The sequence below is a fragment of the Parasteatoda tepidariorum genome, chromosome 2 (genome assembly GCF_043381705.1).
Source record: "Parasteatoda tepidariorum isolate YZ-2023 chromosome 2, CAS_Ptep_4.0, whole genome shotgun sequence".
NCBI classification, from domain to species: domain Eukaryota; kingdom Metazoa; phylum Arthropoda; class Arachnida; order Araneae; family Theridiidae; genus Parasteatoda; species Parasteatoda tepidariorum.
In genome coordinates this window covers 19,316,004-19,343,901 of record NC_092205.1, presented here as the reverse complement: position 1 = coordinate 19,343,901, position 27,898 = coordinate 19,316,004, and the positions used below count along the sequence as shown (strand labels likewise).

Below are 27,898 nucleotides of genomic sequence, written 5' to 3'. Positions count from 1 at the left end.
AGGTAGCCACTTTCCAGACAAAGCTTAGTTCCCTAAAATTTTTAGACTGAAATTTAAAAAATTTGAACAAAAAAAAAGTTTTAAATGAGCATTTTTTAAAATAATAATTAAAAAATCTACTTATATATATTTATATTACACATGCACATTAAAAATTTATAAAATAAAGAAATTTTTCTTGAAAATAAAATTGCTAATTTTATTAAATTTAAAATTGTCAATTTTTTAAGATATTAAACAATATATAAGTTCAAAAGTAGAGAAAACATGGAAAAAATTACAGAACAATGAAAAAAGGGCAACAAAAAAATCCAGAAAAAAGGAAAAAAATTTTTTTTATAAAAATCCGGAAAATAAAAGATATAATCTTTTCATCAGCTCATACGATTATATACTCAAAAAGGTGTGCTTTCTAATATTGTATTAATATAGCCAAAGCAAAATATATCAATACAATAGCGTGAAAAACTTATTGTTTTTCTTAATTTTTTTTTCTTTTTGTATTTATTATGCTATATATATATATATAATAGATTTTTTATAAATTTTTATTAAAAGCAATTATGGAACTAGACTCTCAACGAGAATAAGAAATTCACAACAATGCGGGACAAAAAAAGAAGCATTTCTGTTGGTAATGTCCTGTTGTAATTTTTCAAAGTGCTAGTATAAGCCAACCTACTCACTTCGTAAAAATTCTTGGTTTATATTCGGAAACATATGGCATACAAGTTTGTATTTTAAAGTAATACAAAACAAACATTTATACTTGCAACTTTAATTTGAATTCAGCTAACAATGAATGTACATTAATAAACAAAGATATAAAATCACAGATGTATTGCTGCAATTGTTTCATAAGTCCACAAGGAGTAAGTAAACTCTTTTTTCCCCTCCTTCACTTCAGAAAAACGAAAACAAAAAATAAGAGAACCATCTGACAAAATAAGGGTTTTGTAAGTTGCAATGAATTATTTAGTACGACACATAGAGGTTGTGAATAAAAGTTGCTGTTTCTTTCCTTTCTTCTTTTTCTTAGAGACACTTTTTACATCTGAAAACAAACAAAAACTCCAAAAAATATGCGTAAAAATTATCCTTGTTCATACAGTATTAATTTATTTAAAGCAAAAAAAATTTACTGTTATTTAACCATTAAATATCAGACTATTATCTTATTTGTAAAGACTTGTCTTAATTGTAAAAAATTTTTTCCCTCTAAATTATGTTTTATTAAATTTTTTAGATTGTTTAAATAAAATAAAAAATAGTTATAGAAAAAGAAAGCATAGATATAATAAATAAAGTTTGATGACCAAAAATAATTTAAAAATTCACAATCTATTATTTTATGAAATGTAAAGTATTGGAATAATGTGCACTTTCTATCGTTGCTTCAGTAAAGGAAGCTTTTTCATGTGCCTTACTGACATAAATCAAATTTTTAAATTGTTAAATCACTCAGAATCAATGCCTAAAATTCTTAAATTTGAAAAAAAAAAAAAAAAGAATTAAGTTTGAAATGTTATGCATCTGAAAATTTTTGCCTAAATTTATATATAATGTATTCCAAAATTATTGCCTATAATATATATACTATTTTAAAAAATCACTTAAAAATTTAAGCAAAAAAGAAAAACACTCATAGGTTCTCTAATTAATACTTACACAATAAAAAACAAAACATTTTCTAATTGTGACCATAACCAGTGAGGTCAATAGAAGAAAGGATGAGGTTATAATAATCTAAAATCAGTTCATTTTAAGATAAAGCTTTAAGCAAATATAATAGATCTAGTAACTAGAGGCTATTTAGTAGGAACTGAACAATAGATACTAGTTAAACTAGTATTTAGTTATTTTTATCTTATATGGCTTTTTCAAAACGAGTTGCAAAACTTTTTTCAGCATCTAATTATTAATGTGAAACTGCAAATGTGCAGAATTTTTGGACTTGAGCTTTTACAAAGTTTTAAAAAATATAAATTAAATATAGTCTTTAAAAACATTTCATATAAGTGCAAAAAATAATAATGTACAGTCAAACCCCGCTAGAGTGAACCTTCAAGGAACCAAAATTTCGGTTCATTATAACCGGGAGTTCACAATATCCGTTACGCAGGCAATTTAACTAATGGTTCCCAAACTCCTCCCTTTTGTTACACATTATTCAAATAAATGACTGAAAAATACTATGAAGTAGCAAAAAATTTGTTATTTTTCATTACTCTTCATCTTGCGTACAAAAAAAAATCGTAATCTTTAGCTGATGACCAATCCTGAACATTAGATATGGAAACACTTCCAGACTCTCAGATAGTTTTTCCTGAATTTCTGCTATTCCGCTTTTTCAACCTGTCTAACCTGCCATTCGAGCACATAAAAGTAGTTTCATAAAATCGCTTAGAAAATTCATCTAGGTACATTTATCCAGATACTGGAAGTTGCGGATTCTTCGAATGGTCAACCACTTCAGTAATGTTTCTTCCACTTCCTTGTGATCTGCTTTTCAAAACTTTTTTCTGCCATCTAAAGTTTTTTCATGAGCAGAAATTATTAATTGCCTATTTTTCCATATGTTACAATGATGTGGATAGTTTATATTCCCTGCAAATATCAGATTGATTGCATCCACTTTCAATTTTTCTGATTATGCCCAATTTATCATCAATGGAGAACATTTTACGTTTACTGTTAGCCATAGTTAAATTCAAGACACTTGTTTGCAGGCTTTTTTTTTAACTGAACTGAGAGCAAAAAGGAGTTGAAATAAGGGCCTTATCAACGCTTATTAGTGTCCAATCCTTTGACCAATATTGAATAACTACTTATTCTCTCTGACAGAAAATGCATATTGATCCCACTGGCACCTTACAGGTCCAATCAACTGCCTGAATTGGAAACATCTGCTTGGTTTGTTTAGGGATTGGAAAGTGAGACAAAAGAAGCAACCAATAAAAAAAATGCTTATCACTACATTCCCCTCTATAGATGGTTTTAAAAATCGGTATATGTATTTATTTTGAAGTAGAAATTTCAAAATTATTACATAAAAAATTAAGAAAAAAATCAGTCGAAGACAGAAAAAAGTTCATTATATCCAACTTCCTCACTTTTTTGGTTCCCTACATCCACAAAAAATAACATTATATGTGCATTGCAAGACACGGGACCGAACATTTTGTTCACTATAAACTGTGTTCACTATAGTGGGGTTTGACTGTATAACATTTCAAGGAGGGGAAATATATATTAAATACATAAAATAAACCAAAAATATTACACAATATATAAAACAAAACAAAAGTACTACTGTACTACTGCACCAAAACAAAACTATTTTTGAAAATTTCAAAAAATAAATAATAATAATAAAATGTTATTAAAATCACTACCTATTTTAATAAAAAAAAAACATCATATTTTTATTACACTTTTTTAGAATATAAGTCATTTGGGATTAATATTATAGTTCATCAAGTTTAAAAAAAAAAAAGGATTTCAAATAATTTTTTCATAACAATACTAGATACTTTTAAGATTTTGTATAGGCTGGTGTGAAAAAAAGCAACTTTTAAACAATTATTGCTAATGCTGTTTGACATTGAACACTGCTTAGATAAATAAGAAAATATCTTTACCAATATTGCTTAAAACTTTTAAAACAGTATATGTTCAGTATACTATTTAACTATTTGAACAAAACAAATAAGAAAAAAAAAATGTTTCTTTTAATGGATCTTTAATGTCTAACTCAACCAATACTAAAAAAACAAATCAATAACATGCTCTATTTTAAAATAAAAAAATTTTGTTAATAACAAACACAGATTCTGACTGAAAATAATTACCTGCATGATCTTGTAAAGAAACAGAATTCAAAGCAGCCTGAATGGCATCACTGAATGATTGGTGAAATTCGGGAGCAGGTGTTCCCTCATCATCTTCTTCATCTGTGTTAACATAACGACATTCCTGGATTGGAGTAACCACTCTCGGCTTCACCTCTTTTGCTGACTGAGAGAAACTTTTCGGGCCAACTTTCAACATCTGCAAAAATAAAAAATAAATGGATTAATGAATTTAAAGCTTTAGATTAGCAGTCATCAGTCATCAACAGGTAACCATTACATAGAAAATTGCTACCAAAATATCTAACACTTATTCCCAAAAACTGGCAATCATGCTGCAGGCCTATCATAAAAGAACAAAATACATTCCATTTATATAAGTAAATTCCAGGTATATAAATATAAATAAGATTCTGTACATTTAGTTTGTAAATACCTATTGCTATTTGTATTACTTATTAGTATTTTTTAAATTAAGTGCTTCTTTTAAAGAAATATTAAATACCAGTTTTGTTGTAAAATATGAATTTACAACATTTAAAAAAAAATTTAAAAAATGGATTAAATAGATTACAAAAGAATATATTAAATCAAAAATCCTGGTACAGTGCATTAGCTAAAAGTCATTACAATTTTTTATCACTATGGTACCCAGTGTCTAATATGTATTCGTAATTTCTAGTCTAGAGCTCTACCTGCAATATATGACACATTACACAGAATATCAGATATTCTTTGATGCTATAACGATGTTCAAATTTGAGTTATCGCCTTCTGAAATGTTCAATTTGTGATGATTCCATCATAATTCATGTCGTTTGCTGGTAGCTTTTTTTAAAAAGAAGTTATCATTTTTAGGCCCTTTTCAAATTCCGATATTTTTTATACAATGTTATTACAATGTGAGAATTTTGATTTTGAGTAATCACTTTCTGATGCTTTTGATTTGCAACTATTCAATTGTAATGTCATGTCCTTTGGTGATAATTTTTTTTGGCAGTTATTTATAATTTTTTATACCCATTTCACATGCTTTATCAAATTCTGATATTTATAATATCATGCTCTAATGGCGATCAAAGTTCAGTTATCACTTTTTGATGCATTCCATTAGGGATGATTACATTCTCTTCATGCTATTGGATGGTAATATAATTTTATCATTCCTTTCCAAAATGTTTTTTAAACTTCAATATATTTAATATGCCATTACAACACCTCAAGTTTGAAATCCGACACACTCCTTCTGCAATGGTGCAGTCAAAGAATCATGTAGTTTCCTGATTGCTTTTTTGTTGAAATTCCACGGTGGAACAATTTTATAAAAAGAAACTTCATTTTTTACAAATTGTTTCTTTCAAATAAGTATTTAGTTAAGGGGCCTTTTTTTAGAATTCAAGTTTTGTGAACAGACTGTTTTTTAGAATTTAAATTTTATGAAGGGGCTACAAAACGGTCCCAATTTGCACTGCAAAATTAGCAGATGATGCAGACCTAAAAACAGAACATCTTTGCATACATATAATTTCTATAAACCATACATGTAATTATATTAACTTAACAGGGAGTTAAAAAAAGAAATACATTTAATGCATCAAAATATTTAACGATGGCATGTTAATTTCACTTAAGATATGGATTACAAAAGACCAGATCTTTATAATGTCTTTGCTGTTTAGTTTATAGTATACATATAATTTCGTAAATTACATATAATTTTTGTCTTTTTCTCGTAGAAGTTGAAAGGTGCATTATTTTATCTCAAACCAGTCAATTTACCTAATATTAGGAGCTTTAATTAAAGAACAAATCATATTTCATATTTGATTATCTCTTTAATTTTAATTAAAGGATTCTTTAAAAAAGAAGAAGAAAAAAACTTACCTGAGCAAAAGAAGTGGTAGGAACATGTTGGTTTTCAGGAATAGCAGGATAACTACAGGCTGATTCTTCATCTATAATATTTGAATTGTCCTCTTCACCAGCTAGAAAAGTTAAATTGTAATCAATTAAACATGATTTAGCCTTAATCATAACAATATTTTGTGTTAGCAGATTTTTTTTAATTAATAGAAACAAATAAAGGAAGACAATTTTAAGAAGAAGTACTTGAAAGACCAGTAGCAGAAACCTTCGAGCACGGCAGCATCTGCAAATTATTTCCCCCCTTAGATTTTTTAAAAATTTTATTTTTTAGCTGGTTTTATATGTAGGATTCACACCACACACTATAGCGACAATTGTCGCAAAATGTTCTACAAATATCACATAAAGCATTTAATGGGTGAAAAGTTTGTAGCCTTGAAATATGTTTGGAATTTACAGAATAGTATCGAAAAATAGTTTTTTGTGTCGAATTTTTAAAAAAAATTGTACTAATTTGTTATGATTGGTAAGGAATTCGAATGCGTGGTATTTAAATGAAATAACAGAAAGGATACACAAAGAACAGTACACTAATTTTTTTAATTTAAATTTTGGAATTTCAAATTTACATGTAGTGCTTCGCTTTTTATTCGTCTACTGACAGTGTAATTGCTTATCAATAAAATAGTAATTTTTTGCTCTTTTAGAATGGACTATAAAGAAGTTAAAATTTTTTACATAATTATTTTTTTAACATATTAATATTACATTTAACATTTATTAGCTCTTCTTAGTTACTGTTGCCCTTACATATTTGGTATCAGCATTTTAATCTCTATATTGAATCTATTTACTAATATTAATTTATCTCTTTTACACTTAATTTTAAAAAATACCAAGATTCAGTCATTATGGGCTAATAAAACTAAGGAGTTAAATATGACAATTAATAATTTTTGATGTGTACCATAATATGAATTTTGTAACTGTAAAGTTTTATTTTTCCCCCTCAAGTTTATCAACCTTATTAAGACTTTGGACCTTTAAATGAATATCTAAGTGGTGTAATTGGATCACTAAATTTTCATTGCTAATGATAACCCTACTTATATGTATGTAACACACTTAAAAACAACTGATGGTCTAAGTATTGACAAGAGATATGTCATTTTAAGGTCTATAAGAGTTGTTCTAGATTAGAAATATTTTCTCATTCAGAATAAAAAAGCAAAACACAATACATACACAGATCAGCTTTCTGTATAGTTTCTTTTGGTGGAGAATTTGACAAATAATCCTCTGGATTGTAAACAGGAAATTGATCAATACTACTAAGATTGTAAGTTGCCTTGGGATCTGAAATTTAAAAACAGTAATTTTGTCTTTAAAATTATCCAATTTTAATTAACACAAAAGCAAACTTTAATATCGTAAAGTTGATCTGACACAAAAGTTAATTTTTGGTGTAAATCATACAAACAGTACACAGATACCAGGTAACTTTTAAAACAGGTAAGCAAACTAATAAAAACATAATTTGCTTAAATTTAGAACAATAAAGGCAAATTTTATGGCAAAAAAATAATGCAAATATTTTCAACTTTAGAATTACTTTGCTTAAAACAGAAAGTTTAAACAGTTTCCAGTATCATTCTATTCCTGCAACACACCATAGTATAAAATTAATATATAGAAAATTTTAATACTGCAGATTACATTAAAAAATAATTTCGAACAGCTAGTTAATATTCCCTCATACTAACATTTAATTAAAATTTGTAATCTAGCTCAAGATTTCATTTGTCAAATATTTCTAAAATAGGGTTAGAATAACCTCGTAACATGGATGTAGGGAGTCAGATCTATTTCATTGATCTCTATTCATTATAATATGTTCACATAGCTGCCAACAAGGATAGGAAAAAATACAGTAGATTTTATGAAATAATATAAATTTCATAATAATTGTTGCATAATATACTAAATATTTTACACACAGGGAATTTTCATAGTCATTAAAATATAAAAACTGCGATATTTTCCACTTATGATTGACATTAAACATGCTTGAAATGTTATGTATTATTTTTACTCATAATTTCGAGTATTAATAGCCATTTAATTTATAAAAGATAGTTAAAAGATTTTTTTCAATTAATTAAAAATTTTTTTAATTAATTTAATCTGAATAAAAATAAAATGAAATTTTTAGAATAAAAAAATTTTTGAACTAATTTCTATAAATGAGGTTCGCTTCATTATGTATTAGCAAGCAATAATCTGTACAAAACTTTTACTTTAATAGGGATTATTTTAGGAAACTAACTCAAGTTTAGAGAATTTTCTAAAATGTACAAAAACCAGGAGAATTTTAATTAAACCAGTAGACCGAGAGAAACTTGCAAAATCCAGTATAGTTGGCAGCTATGTGTTCAGGGTTACTTTTAAACACATTACCTTAGTTACATGAGTTTCAAACGAAAAATGAAATAATAAAAAATCTGAATTTACATTTTCCAAGTTTCTTATTTTCTTCACGTTCAATCATTTTCTCTCTGCGCCTTTCATCCCTGGCCTTTCTAATTCTCATGTGCTTTCTTTTTAAGACTTCACCTAAAGACAATTGTAAAATATTACTTTTTAAAAGAAATTTATCACAATTTGTTTTATTTAATTATTTTATAGTCATATATTTATTAATATAGATTTATGAAAGAAAAAGTTTTGATTTTATTTTATGCATATAAGTAAAATGAAGCATAACTTGATTTTCTGAATACTGAATGCAGTTAAAAAGCAAACAAAGTATGTAATTAAAAACAAAGTTTCTTTTCTAAGATGCCCTTTTCGTAAATTGACTTTTTCCCCCGATTTAAGCATACATTACACTAGATCAGCTGTCGGAAAATTCTGGCTTGCAAACCACAGTTTGAAGACATATTGATTGTTTGGGATAATTTGCGATTTGATAGTGGCTTATATTAATACAAACTAAAGAGCTGAGTTAGCAAACAAAATAAATTAATAAATATTCTTCTTTCTGCTTTTTTGATAGATAAAAGCTAAATTTTAGTTTTATTTTATTGATATTTCTTAATAATTTATAAAGAAAGCGAAAAATAAAAAAAATATTTTTAAAAACCAGAGATTTTATACTTAATTATAATAAAAAAATAACAAAAGATAAAAATTAAACTGAAGAACTTGAACCAAAACAATAAGGTAGCTTTTACGCAAAGCAAACTACTTTCTTGTTGTTTGGAGAAGAAGTAAAGCTTAGCATAAGTTTTTTATCAGTTAAATAAATTCTTATATGAAAGAAACTAAAATACTCTGTCAGCTTTCCAGCAAATCAATATCCGATTTGGAGCCATAAAATTGTTTTTCAAACAATTCTTTGCAATAAAATAATAGTTGAAATTTCAAATTACTACACAATATTCACTAAAGACTTCACAATACTTATTTAAGTACTTCACAATATTTATTCAAGTGCCACACATATTTCGTTCATAAAAGTTTAAAATCCTGGCAAACGAAACAAAATATTACACACATTTTTCAAGTTATCTAACTAATAATAATTTAATATTATATAATAAAAAACTGTTCTTAAAGTATCCCTTTTGCAACAAATAAAAATAAAAGAGAGTATTTCATCACTGTTGTTGAAAACAACATAGAACTTACCTTCAAACTGAGACATAGTCTCTTTTGAGACAACAGAAGAAAAATCCAATTCTGCAGTATTGAATTCGCAGGTTAAGGGCAAATGTTGAAGATATCTCAACCTTTTACGAAGAACCTGTATGAATGCACAAAATATCTTGTAAAATTTAATTTAGCGAAAAAACCGAAGAAGAAAGTTTAAAACAAGTGGATTACTTACTTCAGTCATGGTGACTCTTTCAATTTCAACAAGTTTAGCTGTAATTGTCTCAGGAGCAAATTCCAAGGAGCCATATTCTTTTAACAACATCTTCACATTTATGTTGTGCATATAAATGTGTTGCCCATCTTCAGCTAAAGTTAAATGAAACAGTTACATTACTTTAGATTACTTTAAATTCAAACTATCTATACTTAGAATAAATATAACAATAAGTGACTTTGGTTTGCTTAACAAAATAAATAAGAATAACAAGAAGAAGAAAAAAAGGGGGAAATATATTTTAAAAACTTATTAAGATTCTTCACACTTTGAATATAAAACAGATAAATTATTTCATCTAAACGTATAATAAAACAGTAAAATATAGATAAATAAATACCTTGATAGAAAAATGTCACCCCCTTTCTTTCACAGTCTGAAATAGAATTCATACTTGCATCACATATTCCATGTTGTTGAGACATTCCAAATTTTAAGTTCCCATTTACTATATAAAATAAAAAACAAGTGTTTCAATATTCATTAAATACAGGCACACACATATATAAGGGTATATAAAAAAGAAACTTTATAAAATAACAAAGTATTTAAAATTGAACAATATAGTTATATTAGCACTAATTAAGAAAATAAAACTGACAGTTTGAAAGTATAGTAACTCTTAAAAATTCTCTGGCTAAATTGCAAAGAAAGATTGGGAAAATGAAACTCTGATTAATAAAAATGATCAATAAAAAATAGTCAATTAAGAAAATTATTTCACTAAAGTATAAATTACTATCTCCAGTTATTGTATGGTTAGTCAAAAATATGACAAATTTCGTTAATGTCATATATCATGATCCATTCAGTCAAGTTGGTGGCAAATATGATAATTTTTATATAAACGTATATATATATATATATANGTCGATATATATATAAATAAATAAATAAATACAAGAAAACATGAAGAAAGTTAAGAAAAATAATAAGTTTCATATAACAATAATCCCTTTTCTTTTCTTTTTTTTAAACTGTTGTTTGCTATTTTTTTTACTTATTACTTATTATTTCCCCCTTTTTTCATGTGTCTTTAATTTCTCTTTGTTTTATTCTTAATGTTATATATTTATATATATATATATGAAAAGTGATTACTCAAATTCGAAATTCATGCACCGTAATATCGTATTAAATATTTTTTTACTTTTTCTTAAATTATGCGGAATTTCGTAGCATTAATCATTGAAAAGGTTATAGAGAAATGAAATAGACTTACAATGGAGTCTGTGCAGATTGAACGAATTAAAAAGTGAAAACTCAAATTTGCAATTCAAAATTTATTTTTTTTAAGAAGAAAAAAAAGTTCAATGTGTTCAGAAACTATCTTGTGGGGAGGAGATTTTCTACGCAATTTATGCTTAAAAAAAATTAAAAAAACATTGCTAGGAGAACAGAAAAGTTTCTCAATAGTCTCCTTTTCTTGAAAAAGAGTTGCTTTTTTTTAGCCTCTTTAGGCAAAAAAAGTTGCCATAGTCGCCTCATGTCAAAAATAGTTGCATTTTAGTCGCCTGTAGCAACCCTGCAGTTTCATTTAAATTTGCTTCACTTGGAAGGTTAAGAGTATAGCATATTATAGATATTCATTGGGTGGAAAAACAGCTGCAACTTCCATAAAAATTTTTAAAAAATTCAAAGCTTGGGAAAACTAGACTTTTTAGCATAATTTTAGAAATTTTTGAAACACTGAAGGAAATTTCAGTAATTTAAATACATTTTTCCTAAAATAGATTTAGAGTGACTGCAATTTGGAAACTCACAACTTAAAACCTCAAATGCAGACGTTTTCACAAAATACCCATGAATTAGAGATTCATTGCAGATCATTGAATTTCATTTCACAGCTAAGTACTGTATTTATTTAATTGGACAACAAAATACAATAACAGACATAAAGCCATTTCATAATTTAAGTTTGTTGAACAACAAATTTTACCATAAAAATTTCCTATTTTAGACAAATATTGAAAAACCAGTTTTTTATTTATTCATTTTTTTAATTTCAGTACAATAACAATTATTTCAAGCTCAGAGAATGACGAGATTGTTTTGATTTTCTCAATGGGATTACAACAGGTTTATGTCTGGTGTTGCTTTTTGATTGCAAATTCATTTTGACCACTAACAAATAAGAACACGACACATTCAATGCCAACACCTTTTTTCATAGCAAATACTTTTCAAAACAATAAAAAACAACCTGTTTCATACTAATTATTAACATATACATGTTTTAATTATTGACATATAGTACCTGGTCAACTGAAAAAACTTAGCAAGTTTGGAAAACTTTTCTTTAATCTACTGAAAATTTAAGTACACAATTTAAAAGTTGTAACTGGGAATTTCAAAATTGAATCTCAGCTGCAACTGAAAAAATATCTCCAGAAATTCTTCAAAAAACTTGGAGGAAGATTAATCATCTTCTTGATGTCAGTCAGCAATTAATTATGTCTACAATGAAACGTATAAGAACGGACATTAGAAATTGTACTTTTTCCTATTTTCATTTTAGTAGGAAATTAATATTCATATGTGTAATTAACTACCTTAGCATAATTTTGAAATAATGGCACTTCTTTTTATTTGTTAATGTAATGCATCTTATAAGAAACTAAGAGAAAAAATGGAATGAAACAATAAAATCTTAATTCTTTTACATGTATTAACATATTTTTATTAAAGCAACAAATATTTAAACATACTTTAACAACAACATACTTAAACAACAACATACATGTAAAAACAACATGTAAAAACAACATACTTTCATGTAATTCTTCATAAGACTCAGTTGAACTTGTTGAAATAAGATGTTTTCTCTCTGGTACATTACCCTAAAATGCAATTATATGAAACTTATACAAAATTTTATGTAAATATTTTTATTTTCAAAGAGATAATTTTAACAAGTTAAACTTATTTTAATTTTCCTAAATAGTCTATGTTTTTGATGAACTAAATGAACTTCGTATGATTAACTGCAAGAAATATTTTAAAATAAAATATAAACAAATAATCTTAACCTTATATTAGAAACACTAAAATTAAAATGTGTACATGTCACCAACCTTCCATTCCTAAAACATTAGACAGATTAACCACATTTTAAGATAACAATATGAAGTAAAAGATTTAGTAAATGTATATAATGTATTAAATTTCAATTAAAAAAATTTTTCTCATAAATTACACTTATATTATTTGAAAACTATAAAAAAAGACAAAAACTTGAAATAACTTTATTTAATGCAGGCAGCAATAAGGGAAAAATAGTGACTCAAAAAGTTAAGTTTAACTGTTCGAAAAATTTACATCATAGAAATGAATGTCAAACATTGTAAACTCAAATCAATAAAATTAAACTATAATTTAATCATTAAAAATAAATAAGATACTATAAAAAATTTTGAAAAGAATCTAAAATTTTTATCTAAAAGGTAAAAAAAGAAAAAAACTAAATTATTAAAACAATTATTCGATATCAATCGTTCTTTATTATTTATTAATAAAAAGCATATAAACAAATATAGACATAAGGGCAATGGTATGCGACCAAACTTTTGCTTCTTTTCATTCAATTTGAAATTAATTCTAAGAGCATATTCTCACTAAGTCAGTTTCAGCACAAGTGTAACTAAGCGCGAATATAGTACATCCAATGAGAGCAATTGCAAAGATACTGTCGGGCATTATGTAATACGCAACTTGTGACAGTTTTACTGGTGCTCTCCTTTGAACACAAACATGATGAAATTAAGAGGATTTTTTTTTTTAAATTTTTTCGAGATAATAAAAATTGGGAGGCAGTAGCAAAATACATTTCCTTTTAACAACAGTAAAGTTGAAATTACTGTTATACTTATGCCCACAAATAAAGAGATAAATAAAAAAAAAGGTGGGAGAATAATTAAAATAAAGGTTTAGAGAAGAAATTTGTTTTTGAGGTTATATATAGGTACAGAAGTCATAAAAGACATTGTTTGCAACAGTATAATATTCAAATTTCACGAAGAAACAAAATTTAAAATTTTGTTTTTAAAAGACAAATACTTTGTTTCAATATATTTTCATAAAAAATCACATACATTGCTTCTAGAAATGAGCTCCTTAAGTTGATCCACATTCTGGTTTAAAGCAATCTCCCTTTCATGAATTAGCTGCCATGAGAAAAAAAAATTAAGAATGTTAAATACCAAATAAATTTTTTATACAACTTCCTTTAAATGATAGAAGTTGACTAATGTTACAAACAGGTTGTGGGGCTATTAGTAATCTTTACCAAGTATTTTAAGTTTTTTTTAATGAAGACTTTTGAAATAAATAACAGTAAAATTTTTCAATAAGTCAATTACTCAAAAAATTTACAATTGTCTTTGCTATACATAAACAAAAGTTTCATTATATTTCACATTTTCTATGCAATAATAGCATTAAACCCTGAACACAGTGTTCGTAATTAACATCGGAGCAAAATTCACTTAATAAGGATATTAAGCATGAAGTGAAATACGATCCATGTTTTTTAAAAATTCCTTTAAATTTATTTCATGTTTAAGTACTATAGGATATTGAACACACTGTAAAATATTATATTATTCAATGAGATTTTATCTAGAGACAATATTCTGTTCAAATATTTTCATTAATATATTAACTTTTCAAACAATAATTATCTTCCAACAGTTCACATCAATTGAAAATAGTTTAAAAAAATACAAGAAACATTAATGATAGCATAGGTATAAAGTTTAAAAATTACATTTAAACTAAAATAACAAATAAGAAAAGTTGAAAATCAAATATACAGTAAATTATTGGCATAACTTTGACCTTACTGTAAAGGCAGATTCAATAAAGCAAGCCTCAGGAGTGTCTTTTTCCATTTCATAAGCAGCTCTCAATTCTCTGTTCTCTCTTTCAATAATAGAAAAAACTTCCTTCTGACCAGCCATAAGTAATTTCTGGAAACGGATAACACAATCACCTGGAATAAAATAACATTCTTAATAAAATATTATCATTTAATAGTTCATATTACACAAATAAATTCTTAAACAAAAAATGAGACAAGAAAAAACTTTTATGCTAAGGGTTTTTTCAGACATTTTTCTAACTTTAAGGAGATTTTTAAAATATAATAAAATTTGGAGACTAGGGGAAGTTAACAACATTTAACACCCATCAAGCATCGAGCCCCTGGACTGGACAGAAAATCTGCAGCTTAAACTACAAACTAACTAGAGCTATTTAGTCATTTCCACTATAGCCGATAGCAATACATTTGTGTAGACAGCATGATTTCCTCTAATCAATGAGTGCAATATTCTTGAAGGAGGAGGTCATTGTTGCATGCAAGAAACCAGATCTATTGACCGGAAGAACAGTAGTAGAAAAACTTTTAGTGACTGCTTACAATAGTACATCGATGATCGCAAGTTTGACGAATATCACTGCTCCCGATCATGGCTTACACGACTGCAAGTTCTTACAAAGAGCATTTTTCGATTGTAAGTGAAGAGTGATATTGATATTTTCCCCTGTGTTTCTTCCATCGTGACTCATCCTTTCGCTGACATGATGAATCCTGAAGTGATTGAGAATCAAAGTGTTGTTGAATCTCTTAGTTATGTAAACATGTCTTCATTTAATTGTGCAAATCCTATTTTTGTTTTTACAATCAATCCAGCTGCTTTACCAACCATTTTAAACCATTATTTTGCAAAGACATAATATTAAGAAATTATTAAGAAATAATATTAATTGTTAAGAAACAATAAACATTGTTAAAAAATATCAAAAATACAATGTTTGCTTTGTAAAAAAGATGCAATTTACTAATTATAAATTTTTAATATTTTATTTTTATTCAACGATCGGTTTTACTTTTTAATGCATTTCTCTTTTTCTAATAAAAATTTATCTCAACAAACCGAATTTATGATGGGGGTGAGGTGACTCGGAAGTTTTTCAGTCTTTCTCAATCCATTAGCAAATTTTTTTATTTGTCTGCTCATGAAAATTTTTATAAATACCAGTTCAATGTGCGTTTTTATACTGATTTTATATTTACAATTACTTATGTAACGACATAAGCCGCAGTAGGCTAATTTCTGCCACATGTCTCCTTCCCTCCTACACAAGTTTTTTTGTTGTTTTTTTTTTAAATATAACAATTGATTGTTGATAACTAATCAAAAAGGGCAAGAATTTGAAATTACCCAACATCAAATGTAAAACATTATTGTAACAAAACATGGGAATGTATAAAAATATTGCAATGTTAAAGTGATGATACATCACAATGCTAAAATCTTAACATCATCTAGTCCTAGTATTCAATAATAAAACACAGCATGTACCATTTTATATTCACTACATTTAAGGTACCAATGGCATGCATAAAAAAATAATTTATAAAAAAATACATACCATCATTTACAGTAAATATAGCTGTATGAGCATTTTCAATAGAAACTGGTAAAGAAATCAGTGATCCTTTCTCTCTTTTCATTAAGCATAATTTAATTTCATCTCCAACAGAATAGGACTTGCATAGTTTTATGGAAACACTGTAAAAAAACACAAAGAATAAATTAAAAAAAATATTTTCAGCATTTTTTTTTAAACTTGTCTGATTGAAAGGTAATGAGAAAAGCAAAGGCATTCCAATAGCTAGATTATATGTCTAAAATAGTTATCCTAAGACAAGAACTACGAATTTAAGACTTCAGTAGTAAAAGTTTATTTAAGCAACAAAAATGTGGTTAGCACTTTTAATCTCTGAATTCTATAATTGTCTTTACTTTCAACAGGAGTAAAGGCAGTAAAAATTGACAAGACTGAAATTTTTAAAACAAAAAGCAGATATCCAATTTTTAAAAGGGTAGAAAAAATTAGATACAAACCTTTATACTTTTAAAATATACTGAAGACTTATGAAAGCTTAAAAAATAAAAATCATAGGAAATAATCTCACTTTAATTGATTTAATCATTAATTTTTCATTATTACATAAAAAAAAGTCCTTACCATGTAAAAAATAAAAAGCAAAGAGTCTGATAAACATTTTCTTAAACAAGAATGCCAACAAAAAAAATTTTTTCCTTTTTTTTTTGTTTTTGTTATTTACACAGTAAAACATGTAATGAAGAAAAATGACAAATTATTATCTTAAATTTTTTGCTTGTCTTAACTCACTTTTTTTTTTATAAGAAAGAAAAAAAAACTAAAATCCATCAAAAGACTGAAAACATATAACTGACTTGACTTTCACTCACTGAATTTTACATATTTTTTTTTTTTTTAATAACATGAGAAACAACAACACTTCAGTGATTAAATAATATGTGTCTAAAAACAGATAATAAATGATAAAAGAGATAATAACCATTTAAAGTAACTAATTGAATCATATTTTATATTTAGTTGAAATTTCAAATCAACATTAAGAAACTCTCAGGTTCACAAGATACAAGTTAACTAAATAAAATTACCTTTTTAAATCAGTTTTATGCACTGCTTCAAAACAAATAGGACATTTTTGCCAAGATTTATCTGTTAAAGCCAAATAATGTAGAATGCAGGGCCAGCAATAAACATGTCCACAACGAGTTATCTTCGCAGCAGTTGGTATGTGAAGACAAATTGGGCAAGATGGCATCTCATGACATGTTAAACGCTAAAGAAATACAAAATTATGAGATATGTACAGGGAAAAAAATTATCGTACAAATTTTCAATTGTTAAAACATTTTTTTAGCTACTATGTTACTTTTTATCTAAAACCTAAACCATATTATTTTAAATTAAGAGAAATAATTTGTGAGCATTTTGTTGACATTATAACAACAATTAAATTAAATCTTATAACGAATTTTTCGATTTCTAATGAAGTTTTTAATCAAAAAAACTAACTAGGAATAATTAACTAAGAAAATATTTCTTGCAGGAGCTACTTAATGTAATTTAAATTACATAAACTATACATTTACTAAGAGCATGATTGAAAAAGAAAACAAAGTTGCAGTAATATAATAAAAAAATTATATGCAAAGAATCAAAAATCTGTACATACTATTTCTTCAATTAATGACCACTCTACAAGCTTATCTGGATTATTTTGGTACATAGAATAATCTCTATTATCCCTTGCAACAAATTGGCAACTGAAATTTAAAAAAAAGATTCATTATGTTCATACATAATTTAAAAAAAGCACACATCATGTTTACAGCTTTCCTCCTGATTAACACACACTTTTATGATCCTAGTCAAAATCTTCACCCAAAGTGTTGCCAATAAAAATTTAAGTCTGGGAAAAAGAAAATACTTTAAAATTCTGAAATTATTATCAATGTTTATCAGCGTACAATTCGGGACCAGTATCAAATTCATTGAAACAAAGTTAATTTGTTAGATGAAGCTTAAAAGCTGACAATTATTATTAACACGTTGAGAGTAACATGTATTTGTAAGGAAATTCCCCTCTAGACAAGACATGCTGTTTAAAAGCACTCTTATTGTGGTACAACAGTATGAAGCCTACTACTAACAGATTTAAATAAATAAAAATTTGATTTGTAATACATAAAAATTAAGTGAATTTTAAATAAAATTTCAATTAAATAAAAGTTATTGCTTTTATTTTGATAAAAGAATTAAGACATTAAATTTCAAACTGAAAAGATAAATGTTCAACAAAAAAATTACGTCAAAAAAAAATTTCCAATGAGTCCATCTGATCACTTTGGTCAATTCAAAGTACAAAATGGTAATACTATATTTTATATTATCCAAACAAAAAAGTAATAAGTATTAAGAATAATAAAAATAGCAAAAATTATTGATAAATTTGATGATAGAGTCAAAACTGTCTATACAGTACTAAAATAAAGTTTAAAGGAGGAAGAAAAAAACAAAAGCACCTCAGAATCACAACTTGTAAAAGGAAATCACATATTTTGAATTTTTCGCTTAAATCTGATTTCGAATAAAATTGTTTGAACCAATAGTTTTAATTTTTTATAGATATGTAAGAAAAATTCAAAATCCCAGTTCATAATACTAAGCAAAAAATGTCTAATGGAAATTGCTGGTGTTGAATTTTTATTTTTAAATTGCCTCAAATATACACAAGAAAATTTCTTATTGAAAAATCTTATAAGTAGACTTACTTAGCTTGCAAGAAGAGTTCCTTATTATATTTCGGATGCTTTGAACCCTTATTTTTATTATATCCAGAACCAGAACGCCTACCATCCCAAGCATCAAGAGTAAAGTTCAACAGATGGTTTAAATTTGCTTTCTTACAACCCTGTGAGTAAGATGGTTCATTAACAACTTGTGTTACCTATAAGAAACAAAAAGAGCAATTTATTTTAATCTGAAAGTGAATAGTTAATAGGAAGATAACTCTAAAAATATCTACCCACAAAATATTTTTTATAAAATACATCAAAATATCTTTTACTTTTAGAAAAAAAAGCATGAAACTAAACTTGATTAAGGAAGAAAAAATTGCATAAAGGCTATCTCTTAATTTTCCCATCGTAATAACATGTGGTTACGTACCTTTTCACTAAAACAGGGCAATACATTGATGCATTGAAAAACTTCAATGTTGTGGAATCATCAACAGTCTGATGTCTGGATCGACAATTTTTCAAAGTATCGAAAACAGCGATGGTGAGCATATTTGTTCCAGATAGTATATCGATGGTTTCAAATGCGCAAAAGAGAACTTCTCTATGCCATAGCATCAATGACTGCAACCTAGTGTAATAAGAATTTTCCATCGACCGTAAGTGAACAGTGATAGCTCTGACAACGTTGGTTATTTTTCCCCATGTTTCTTTTAATGTGAGTCATTGTTTTGCTGATACAATGAATTCCGTTGTGATTAAGAGTCAAAGTGTTATAGAATTTATCAGTTATGGAAATGTGCTTTTTGTTTCTGCTATTGCTTTTTAGACAATGCTGCTATAAAAAGTGTTCAAATTCTGCAACTATTAATATATGGCAGAAACAAAATTTAAAAATTACAAAATACTGCAAGTATAAAAACCGCGTTCACTATAAGGAATAAGAATTACTACACGCAAGTACACGGATTGGAGCTTTATAGTGACAACTATTTATTTATTGTAGTTTCATAAAAGATACATGTTTCACCTTTTGTAGCTATTAAGTGTAGTCAAACGCACTGGTGCTAGTGGTGGGAAAGTTGTACAATGCTTTTAACAGCAGTTTATATTTTAATTGTCGATAGTTTAAATGGAACAGTCTCTAACCTGACGAATTTCTCACCAGTTCTGAAGTGGATGCCACAAAATGGTTCCTTTCTTTACAGAATCAAATTATACAGAAAGTGCAACTACTCTTTTTTTCTGCGAAATACAATGTTCACCTTTTGTTTTTCAAAGATAATGAGCCCACTTTGATTTAAGGATACTTTAATGAAAGTAATACCCAGGCTTTTTATTGGACCAAAGAAAAAACAGAACATTACTTTAAAAAATAATTAAGAAATATTTTGGAGCATCATACATAAACCAGATTATTTTTAAAAAAGGTAAACAAAAAACAAACTATAATTGTTTGACTTAAGCAAATTTTATTGCAAAAGAAAAGCAAAATATATTATTTTAAATTTCAAAGTTACTTTGCTTAGAACAAAAAGTTTTACAGTTTCCAGTACTGAATAATACAGGGCACTATTAAGGATCGCATTATTCACCCCTTTTTTCACGCTCCTGTGAAAATGATGGGGTGAGGTTTCGCCCTCTATTTCTCATACTCGTGATATTCCGAATGGAGTGTTCCGTAGTAACGCGCCAATAAGAAAAACTATTTCATTTCTTTTTCCCGGAAAACATTTTCTCATTTTACACATCAGATGGCAGTACCAGGATATTTGTAAGGTAATTGTAGATAGTTAGTTTATTTTAAACTAGATGTCAGCACTAATCAAATAAGTGTATAATATATGTGTATAAAAAAATAGGCACTTTTATGATCGTTTTCTTGAAAATTAACCGATCGTTAAGGGGTTAAAACAAAAAGATGCTAGATCAAAAATAAAAATTTTCAATACGTCAAATCTATTCTTTAAAAATCAGCATATATATTCTTACAAAATGGGATGTTTTAAACACACACAAAAATCAGTATTATTAGGACAAAAAGCATAAAATCAAAGCAAATTATTTTTTATGAAGAATATCAGGACAACTGTAAGTCCTGCAATATGTAGATATAATTGATTGGGAATATAGTACAATTCTGCAGAAGATTATCATTTATAGTTAGTATTAAGAATATTTTTATTTTCTATCAAAATCTAAGTTCTATTGTCTAATATATATATACCTACCTCACTCCTGTATTTTTCATACATAGCTCCATTTTTATTTCTGGGCCTTTTGTCAAAAAGCTCTCTATTTCTTTGAGGATTTTGTTTCTTCCTGGTATCAGGGCGTGGGGAGTGGCTCTCTTTGACTCTAGGCAAACGAATGTGCTTGTTGGCAACATCTAGAATAAAAGCAAAAGATTTGCACTTATTAAATCAACCTTGATCATTTTTTACCAGCTTGAATAACATACTAATTTATAAAACAAAAAGTTTTTTTTTAGAATACTTTAATCACATATTTTTATCATAAAAAAAATCATCTTTAAAAAATATAACAGAACATAATCCAACAACTTGTAATAAGAAATACACTTTAACTTATTGTAATGTAAACATAATGCATGATGTTATACTTTTATTTCAGCACATTTCAAAGCAGAGTTGAAAAAAGTTAATTCTCATCAAAATTAAATCAATTAAGAAGATAATTCCGTATTGGTATAAACACACATGAACTTCAATTCATAAGGGAATTTGAATCTCAAAAATTTAAAAGTTATACCCTTAGAATTGGTCCCCTTCAAGAATGCCTTTACTTTTTTGCAGGTCACTGTTCGAAAAAGCTTAAAAACTCTATTATTTTGAGGTAGATACTGACATACCTACATGGAAATTTTCCATAGAATTTAAAACTAATACTTACACCAACTTGGCGAGAGTTTTACGAAACTAATTAATAGTCAGCTTATATCTTGTTCATGCAACCGTAAAATAGTTGCTTTCTTAACAAGCAACACAGAACATGGTTTGTTTCAGTGTTTTCATCTATTTTTTTTTTTAAATTAAGTTCTTTATAAATGTTACATATAATTTAATTTCAATTTTTGTGTTGCTGTAAAAATAAATACTTCACTGTTATCCAAATTTCAATTCAAAGTTTTCAAAACCCCAGAATTCATTAATTTATATAAACATAAGTGAGAAAAAAAAAATCAAACATTTGAACCTTCTGTCAGCAAAGGTGACTTTCACAATGAGTTTAATTAAAAATACAAACACACAAATGTGCAATAAAAACTTTATTTATGAATGTTTCGAGTTTATATGTATTACCTTGTTTGTTTTTAGGGTCAGAAACAGAGGATTTAGAAGAATTTTTTGAGTTGCCCCAATCCATATCGCCCACTACGGTTGATTCCAGTGTTAACTTTTTCTGAGAAAAGAGCAAATACTCCTTTTGGAGAAATGTGACAATTTTTCGGATTCATGATAAACATTATTAAAAAGCCATAATTAGGGTACAACAGTATAAAATTTATTAATCTTATTAGATTTTGAATAAAAGTTTACGAAATTGTGAGTCGAAAAAAAAGAATTAAATGGCGTAAAATATATTCCCGAGTTTTCTTTAAAAAAATTCAATTAATAATTTTATATTATTAAAATAAGTAAAGGCTGAGCACAAAAATAAAAAAGTATCACAAAAAAGCCGCAATATGCGACGTAAATAGCTGGAGAGCAGATAATCGTCTCGTCGCAATATGGCGACGAAAGTAAATGTTGTAAATAAATAGAAAAAAAAGTATAATTGCCATTCTCTTAACAGAAATATATATATAAAATTACATTTTACAAGAATGAAGAAAATATTGCTTAAAAAAAACATTTTTAATTTTTTTTGCAAACTTCTTTTACTTTTTTGTTTGTTATTAATTAAAAAGGCATTTAAATTATAAATAAAAACTTTCCCTTGACATGAAATTGAACTGATATGAATTGATTTATTTATATTTATTTTGAACTTAAAATGAACACGCGTTTCTTATTTTCAGTATGTTTTCATTAAATTAATTGCTAAAAAGTTTCTATAAGTGAGGAATTTGATTATTCTATTATACATCGTTTATAATATCTCTGTTAGCATTTTATATTTTACCTACTATGCCTGATAACGTATCTGACCCGGCATTACACTAAGTCCCGAGTTACTGACATTTAATTGTTTTAAAGGTGCTTATCATTTCTTATTAATAACAGAATATAAAGCTATTTTTTACTAAAAGTATAGTTGAAGGAATTATGAGATAAGTTAATATTTGCCGAATTGTTAGTTACTTGAACTGCCAAAAGTTGATCAGTTGAACCAATGTTACAGCTCGTTATCCCCATAATAAATCAATGCGTTATCCCCATTTCTAGGATAAATTTTTCCACATAGATGAGAGTCGTCATAGTAGCTAGATAAAAAAATAAAAAAATACTTTTTTGGCATCTTCATCTAGAAATTTTTCGTAGTCTATGAAGATCGTACTGGCTGATACACCATTATAATATAGGGAGAGAATTCAATTTTTAAGAAAATATTTCTAAAACGGAAGTTTATTAAAACTAGAGTTACTGATATGATAGGCTGTCAATAAAGAACAAGATTTCCAGGCGCCACGTGGCGACTAAATAAAAAAACTGCCCTCTAAATAATAACTGATTTTGTGATTTTTTTTAGTTTCTCGCGTACTCAGTCGTGATCCTCGGGAAGATTTTCTTATCGAGATCTACAGCAGAATAATCGCCCACTCATGGCAACCTCTGTGCAGCGACCGGCGATAAACTAAAAAAACATCTACTCGAAAGGTATAACTCGTAACAACCCCAGGAAACATCCTCATATTTTTTTCTTAAAAGAATTTGCAAATTTAAAACCTATTTGACACCATGGCTGATGTAGTTGGCGTGATGCAACAGATCACGGTATGAAAATATCCCCAAATAGTCAAATCTTGGCTAATATTTAGACCTAGGTTGTGATCCATTACTGAAGATGATCTGAAGACATGCCATTTTGATCTTCTGCAGTTGGATGGCTCCTCTGATTTGGTAGCTATGGGGGGTGGAGTTACAGGGCATGTCAACCGTCATCTATGAAAAGGTACCCCGACATAGAGTCGAGTTAACATGTCTTATATACTAGTGAATTGTAGTTGTAATTTTGTAGTGGTAGATACGCTACAGTACTCCCCCACCAGAATTATAGCTATGATAGAATTCGATGAATGGATGCCACTAGTTGATTCATTGCTGTTTTGTGCGAAGCCGGGAGAGCTGTATTAAGATCACCGTATTTTTTTGAGTGCTGAATGTGAGAGGTGTATTAACTTCACGGTTGTAGTCGCTCCTGTGTTGCCGTTAGCAGTCGAGTGTATGCAAGCCAACGTTGTGTGTGATCGAGATGAGACTGAGTAGCAACTGCGTGAGGAGGTGGATAATGATGCAGTCACAAGTAGCAAGTCAACTGTTCAATGTGGACCATCCAACGAAGTAGGCGTTACTGCCGATGTAGGCGTATCCAGATCAAAGTGGGCGTTTTTGCCAAGGTAGGCGTGTTCACATCACGTCCGAAGGTCACCAATGTGGGGGGTGGAGTTACAGGGCATGTCAACCGTCATCTATGAAAAGTTACCCCGACATAGAGTCGAGTTAACATGTCTTATATACTAGTGAATTGTAGTTGTAATTTTGTAGTGGTAGATACGCTACAGTAGCTTATCAACCAGAGGATATTATCACATTGTGATCTGTGGCACCAACTACAATCACCAAGGCATGATAAAAGATTTATCCAGGGATGGCTTCCAGTTTGTTACCTTCTCGTAAGCCGATGAATCGAAGTTGGCAATTATTTTGTAGCAAATCACAATAATGAAAATCCTAAAGAGCAATACCACACACTCACTGCCCCTTCGCAGGCTGATCAAATTGGTAACCCATCACTGAAATCAAGCTCACTGATGCAGTATTACATTTTTTATGCAGTCCGAAATGCAATTTTCTGCAAGAAATCCTTTTTTGTGATCAGTTGATTGCTATACCAGATAATTTCAAACTTTCCACTGTATCCAAAGCCCAGTTCTTTTTAAATAAAATTTTTTTTGGTAATTTACTGTTTATTTTTCAATTCTACTTATTCCTCAGTATTTTGGAATTCTTTATACTTATTATTTGGCATTTTCCTTGAGAAATAGAGAAGTTTTCTTCTACTTATTCATATTTTAGTAAAAGAGTTACTTTTAAAAATACTTTTTAAAATATGCATAAAGTAATAAAATTTATTTGTAACTTCCTAATTTTTTTTCTCTTTTATTTCCAGGAAATATGGAAGAAATTTTAATATCTTGCATAATTGCAATTGTAATTTTTCTTGGTACATTCACATATCTCTTTTTATGGAGGAGAGTACCTGCACAGCAAATTGTAAGTTATAATGCATTCTTATAGTATAATAAGATTTAATCTAATGCTCTCCTGGCATACACCTGTAAATGTTTGTTATTAGAATATTTAAAACTGACTAAGGTAATTCATGTCATTACAGCAAAGGATACAGATTGATAAACTTGATGAAGAAAAGAATTCATGTGATATAATTTTTGCTAGTCAGACTGGCAATGCTAAGGTGAGAGCTCAATGATTTTGTTACTATTTCCTGTATGTTATAAGATGATGCTAGTCAGGGGTCTGTTAAGAAGAAATTGGGCTCCGATAACGGACTCCTTCACAAAATATTTTTTCATTAAAATGGGTCCTTCAAGAAATATCTTTTCATGAAAACGGACCCTTCACAAAATGATTTTTCTTTTAATCCGACCCTTCACAAATTTATTTATCTTCGTTATTTTGTTAATCGAATAAACCCTTCCCAGGGGGAAAAAAGAAAGAAAGATGGATGTAAACTAATAAAGTTTGCTGCATTTCTAATTCAGAAGCAGCAATTGCTGTTTATTTTTGAAAATTTAATTTCTTTAAATTATAATTTTACAGTGTTGTGCATAATTTTGTATCTATTTACAATTTAAAAACTCCTTAAAGAAGTTTTTTGCAATAACAGGACCCTATTTGCACAAATTCATAAAAGCAGGACTGGTTGAAAGAATGTGACTTAACGTTTATTTTATATTCACAAATTATGAGTAATTTTTTCAAAATTTTACAAAAACTGGACCTTTCACAAAATGTCTGGACAGACCTCTGCTGGTACAGTTTGAAAAATTTCCAATCGCCAGCTCTCCGTGGGCAAAAAAGTATTTAAGCGTAACAAGTAAATTTCATCTTTTAAAAATGTTGAATTTCAAATTAAAGTAGATATGCCTAGATTATAATGCTTTAACCTGAGGCACGTAGCAGCGTTTTAATAACAAGCTGCGGCGTTTTCTTTTATTTCAAACAAAGATGCTAAGTCACATGCTTTTCACCCATGAAACATTGTATCTAGAAATATGGATACTTTTATTTTGATTGATATTGTGTTAATATAATATTGTTTATAAATAAAGTTTACTTTTTAAGAAGAAAATTGACTGACTTACTAATTAAAAAAGTTCGACCGTCTCTGGTTTAGAACGAACCCTGACAGGGTTGCCACTCCACAGGGAAAACCTGGAAAATACAGGGAATTTAAAAATCACCTAAAATAACAGGGAAAATACAGGGAATTCGGATTTTTTCTTTACAAACTGGGAAAATACAGGGAATTTTGTTTCTATCTTTTGTCTTTTAAAAAATAGTAATTGCTCAAAGCATAATCTATAGGATATTTAACCATGATATTTCAGCTATACTAAACTATTTCATTTACTATAGCATTATTTAATATGTTCAGCTGTTTTTCCAACAATTAAAACTAATAAATATAGTTACCCCAACAATAGCTCACACAAGAGCCCAATCGCCCAGTAAATGTTGTTTCCTCTAATATATTGTGTATAATATGTACAAAGAAAACACAGGGATTTTTTTTCCAGATATGAGTGGCAACCCTGGGTGACCACTCAATGCAATCTATGGGATAGGATGATATTCCAACTATGCTAAACTATTTCATTTACTATAGCATTATTTAAATATGTTCAGCTGTTCCTTTTTTTCTCCAAGATTTTCCAGCAATTAAAACTAGCATAGTTCGCCTAATGAAGCACAAGAGCACAGTAATTGTGTTTCCTTTTAATATAATGTGCATAATGCATGGTGCGTAACGTTTTTAAAAAGTTCTTAAAAGTGCTTATTTATGATTTTCGTTTTTTAAAGCAATTTAAACTGCTTTTTTCAAGAGGTAATTTTAAAAAGTGGTTAATTTTCTCTTTTCGAAGATTTTTTCTTTCTTTACCATGTTGAATGTTTTCACAATTCATTTCGGCGTGCTGTTTGTCCGTAGCGTAATAGCATCAATCATGGTGACATATGAAGTACTTGAGGTGTCTGCATGTGCGTCTACTGAGTTGGATTAGTTGAGATTCTTGCTACTCTGCTGCATTTTCTCAAGATGTTCTCAATTTCTAGCTTCATTTTCTACCCTCTGATATCGAGCCGAAAAATCTTTTGATCATTTTAAAATGGCTAATATAATCAAGAAAAGAGTTCTTTGTCAGAAATTGGCTATTTTATCAGATCATGTAAATTCTTTGAAAATTATTTTGCATTTTGTTAATATGTTTAGTGATTAAAAATACTTTTTGAGTGCTTAAAAAGTACTTCAAAGATGCTTATTTTTTGTTGGGAGATTCGGCTACGCACCCTGCAATATGTACAGGGAAATTTTTTCCCAGATTTGAGTGGCAACCCAGGTAAAATTTTGAAATTTATATTAGCAATAGTTTAGAGAAAGAAGATTTGAATATACAGGGTTATATTTTGAAAAAGTGTAATTTTTCAGTGTAAAGATGGTTTCTAGAAATGATTTCCAATGTGATCCTACTTATGCTATATTGTTCTAAGCTGATGTTACTAAATTCACGCAAATGCTGCTTGTCTTTTTTTCACTTATACATAAATTACACATCCGTACAAATTCTATTAAAATAAAATTAATCTTAAATTCAAAAGTATGGTTGAAGGCATTTTATA

The 27,898-nt window shown here is 27.9% G+C and overlaps 3 protein-coding genes across 5 annotated transcripts in view; 2 read left to right on the top strand and 1 right to left on the bottom strand.

Annotated features, from left to right (window-relative positions):
• LOC107439415 (uncharacterized) overlaps positions 1 to 27,898 on the top strand; it is a 246,436-nt gene that overhangs the window by 43,132 nt on the left and 175,406 nt on the right. The window lies entirely within an intron of this gene.
• Positions 763 to 22,685, bottom strand: LOC107439421 (E3 ubiquitin-protein ligase RNF10). Of its 2 annotated transcripts, none has more exons than XM_071177244.1 (17): positions 22,631 to 22,685; positions 21,026 to 21,183; positions 18,828 to 19,003; positions 17,729 to 17,819; positions 17,148 to 17,332; positions 16,084 to 16,223; positions 14,490 to 14,638; positions 13,740 to 13,811; positions 12,419 to 12,488; positions 9,989 to 10,096; positions 9,607 to 9,740; positions 9,408 to 9,522; positions 8,229 to 8,330; positions 6,963 to 7,073; positions 5,736 to 5,836; positions 3,852 to 4,050; positions 763 to 1,054 (listed from the first exon to the last, which is right to left on the bottom strand). In XM_071177244.1, exons 1-17 carry the CDS (start codon positions 22,668 to 22,670, stop codon positions 972 to 974), a joined length of 2,034 nt encoding a protein of 677 aa, XP_071033345.1. In that variant the 5' UTR covers positions 22,671 to 22,685; the 3' UTR covers positions 763 to 971. The 2 variants fall into 2 exon arrangements, with proteins under 2 accessions (XP_071033345.1, XP_015907502.1); XM_016052016.3 differs by lacking the exon at positions 22,631 to 22,685 and adding an exon at positions 22,118 to 22,578.
• Positions 22,721 to 27,898, top strand: part of LOC107439423 (S-adenosyl-L-methionine-dependent tRNA 4-demethylwyosine synthase TYW1) — a 24,769-nt gene continuing 19,591 nt past the window's right edge. Inside the window, exons 1-3 of one of the 2 annotated variants that reach the window (XM_043045222.2) lie at positions 22,721 to 23,014; positions 25,149 to 25,252; positions 25,374 to 25,454. In XM_043045222.2, coding sequence (XP_042901156.1) covers positions 25,154 to 25,252; positions 25,374 to 25,454 — 180 coding nt within the window. In that variant the 5' untranslated portion in view covers positions 22,721 to 23,014; positions 25,149 to 25,153. The remainder of the gene's footprint in view (positions 23,015 to 25,148; positions 25,253 to 25,373; positions 25,455 to 27,898) is intronic. The other variant, XM_043045223.2, reaches the window with a different exon arrangement.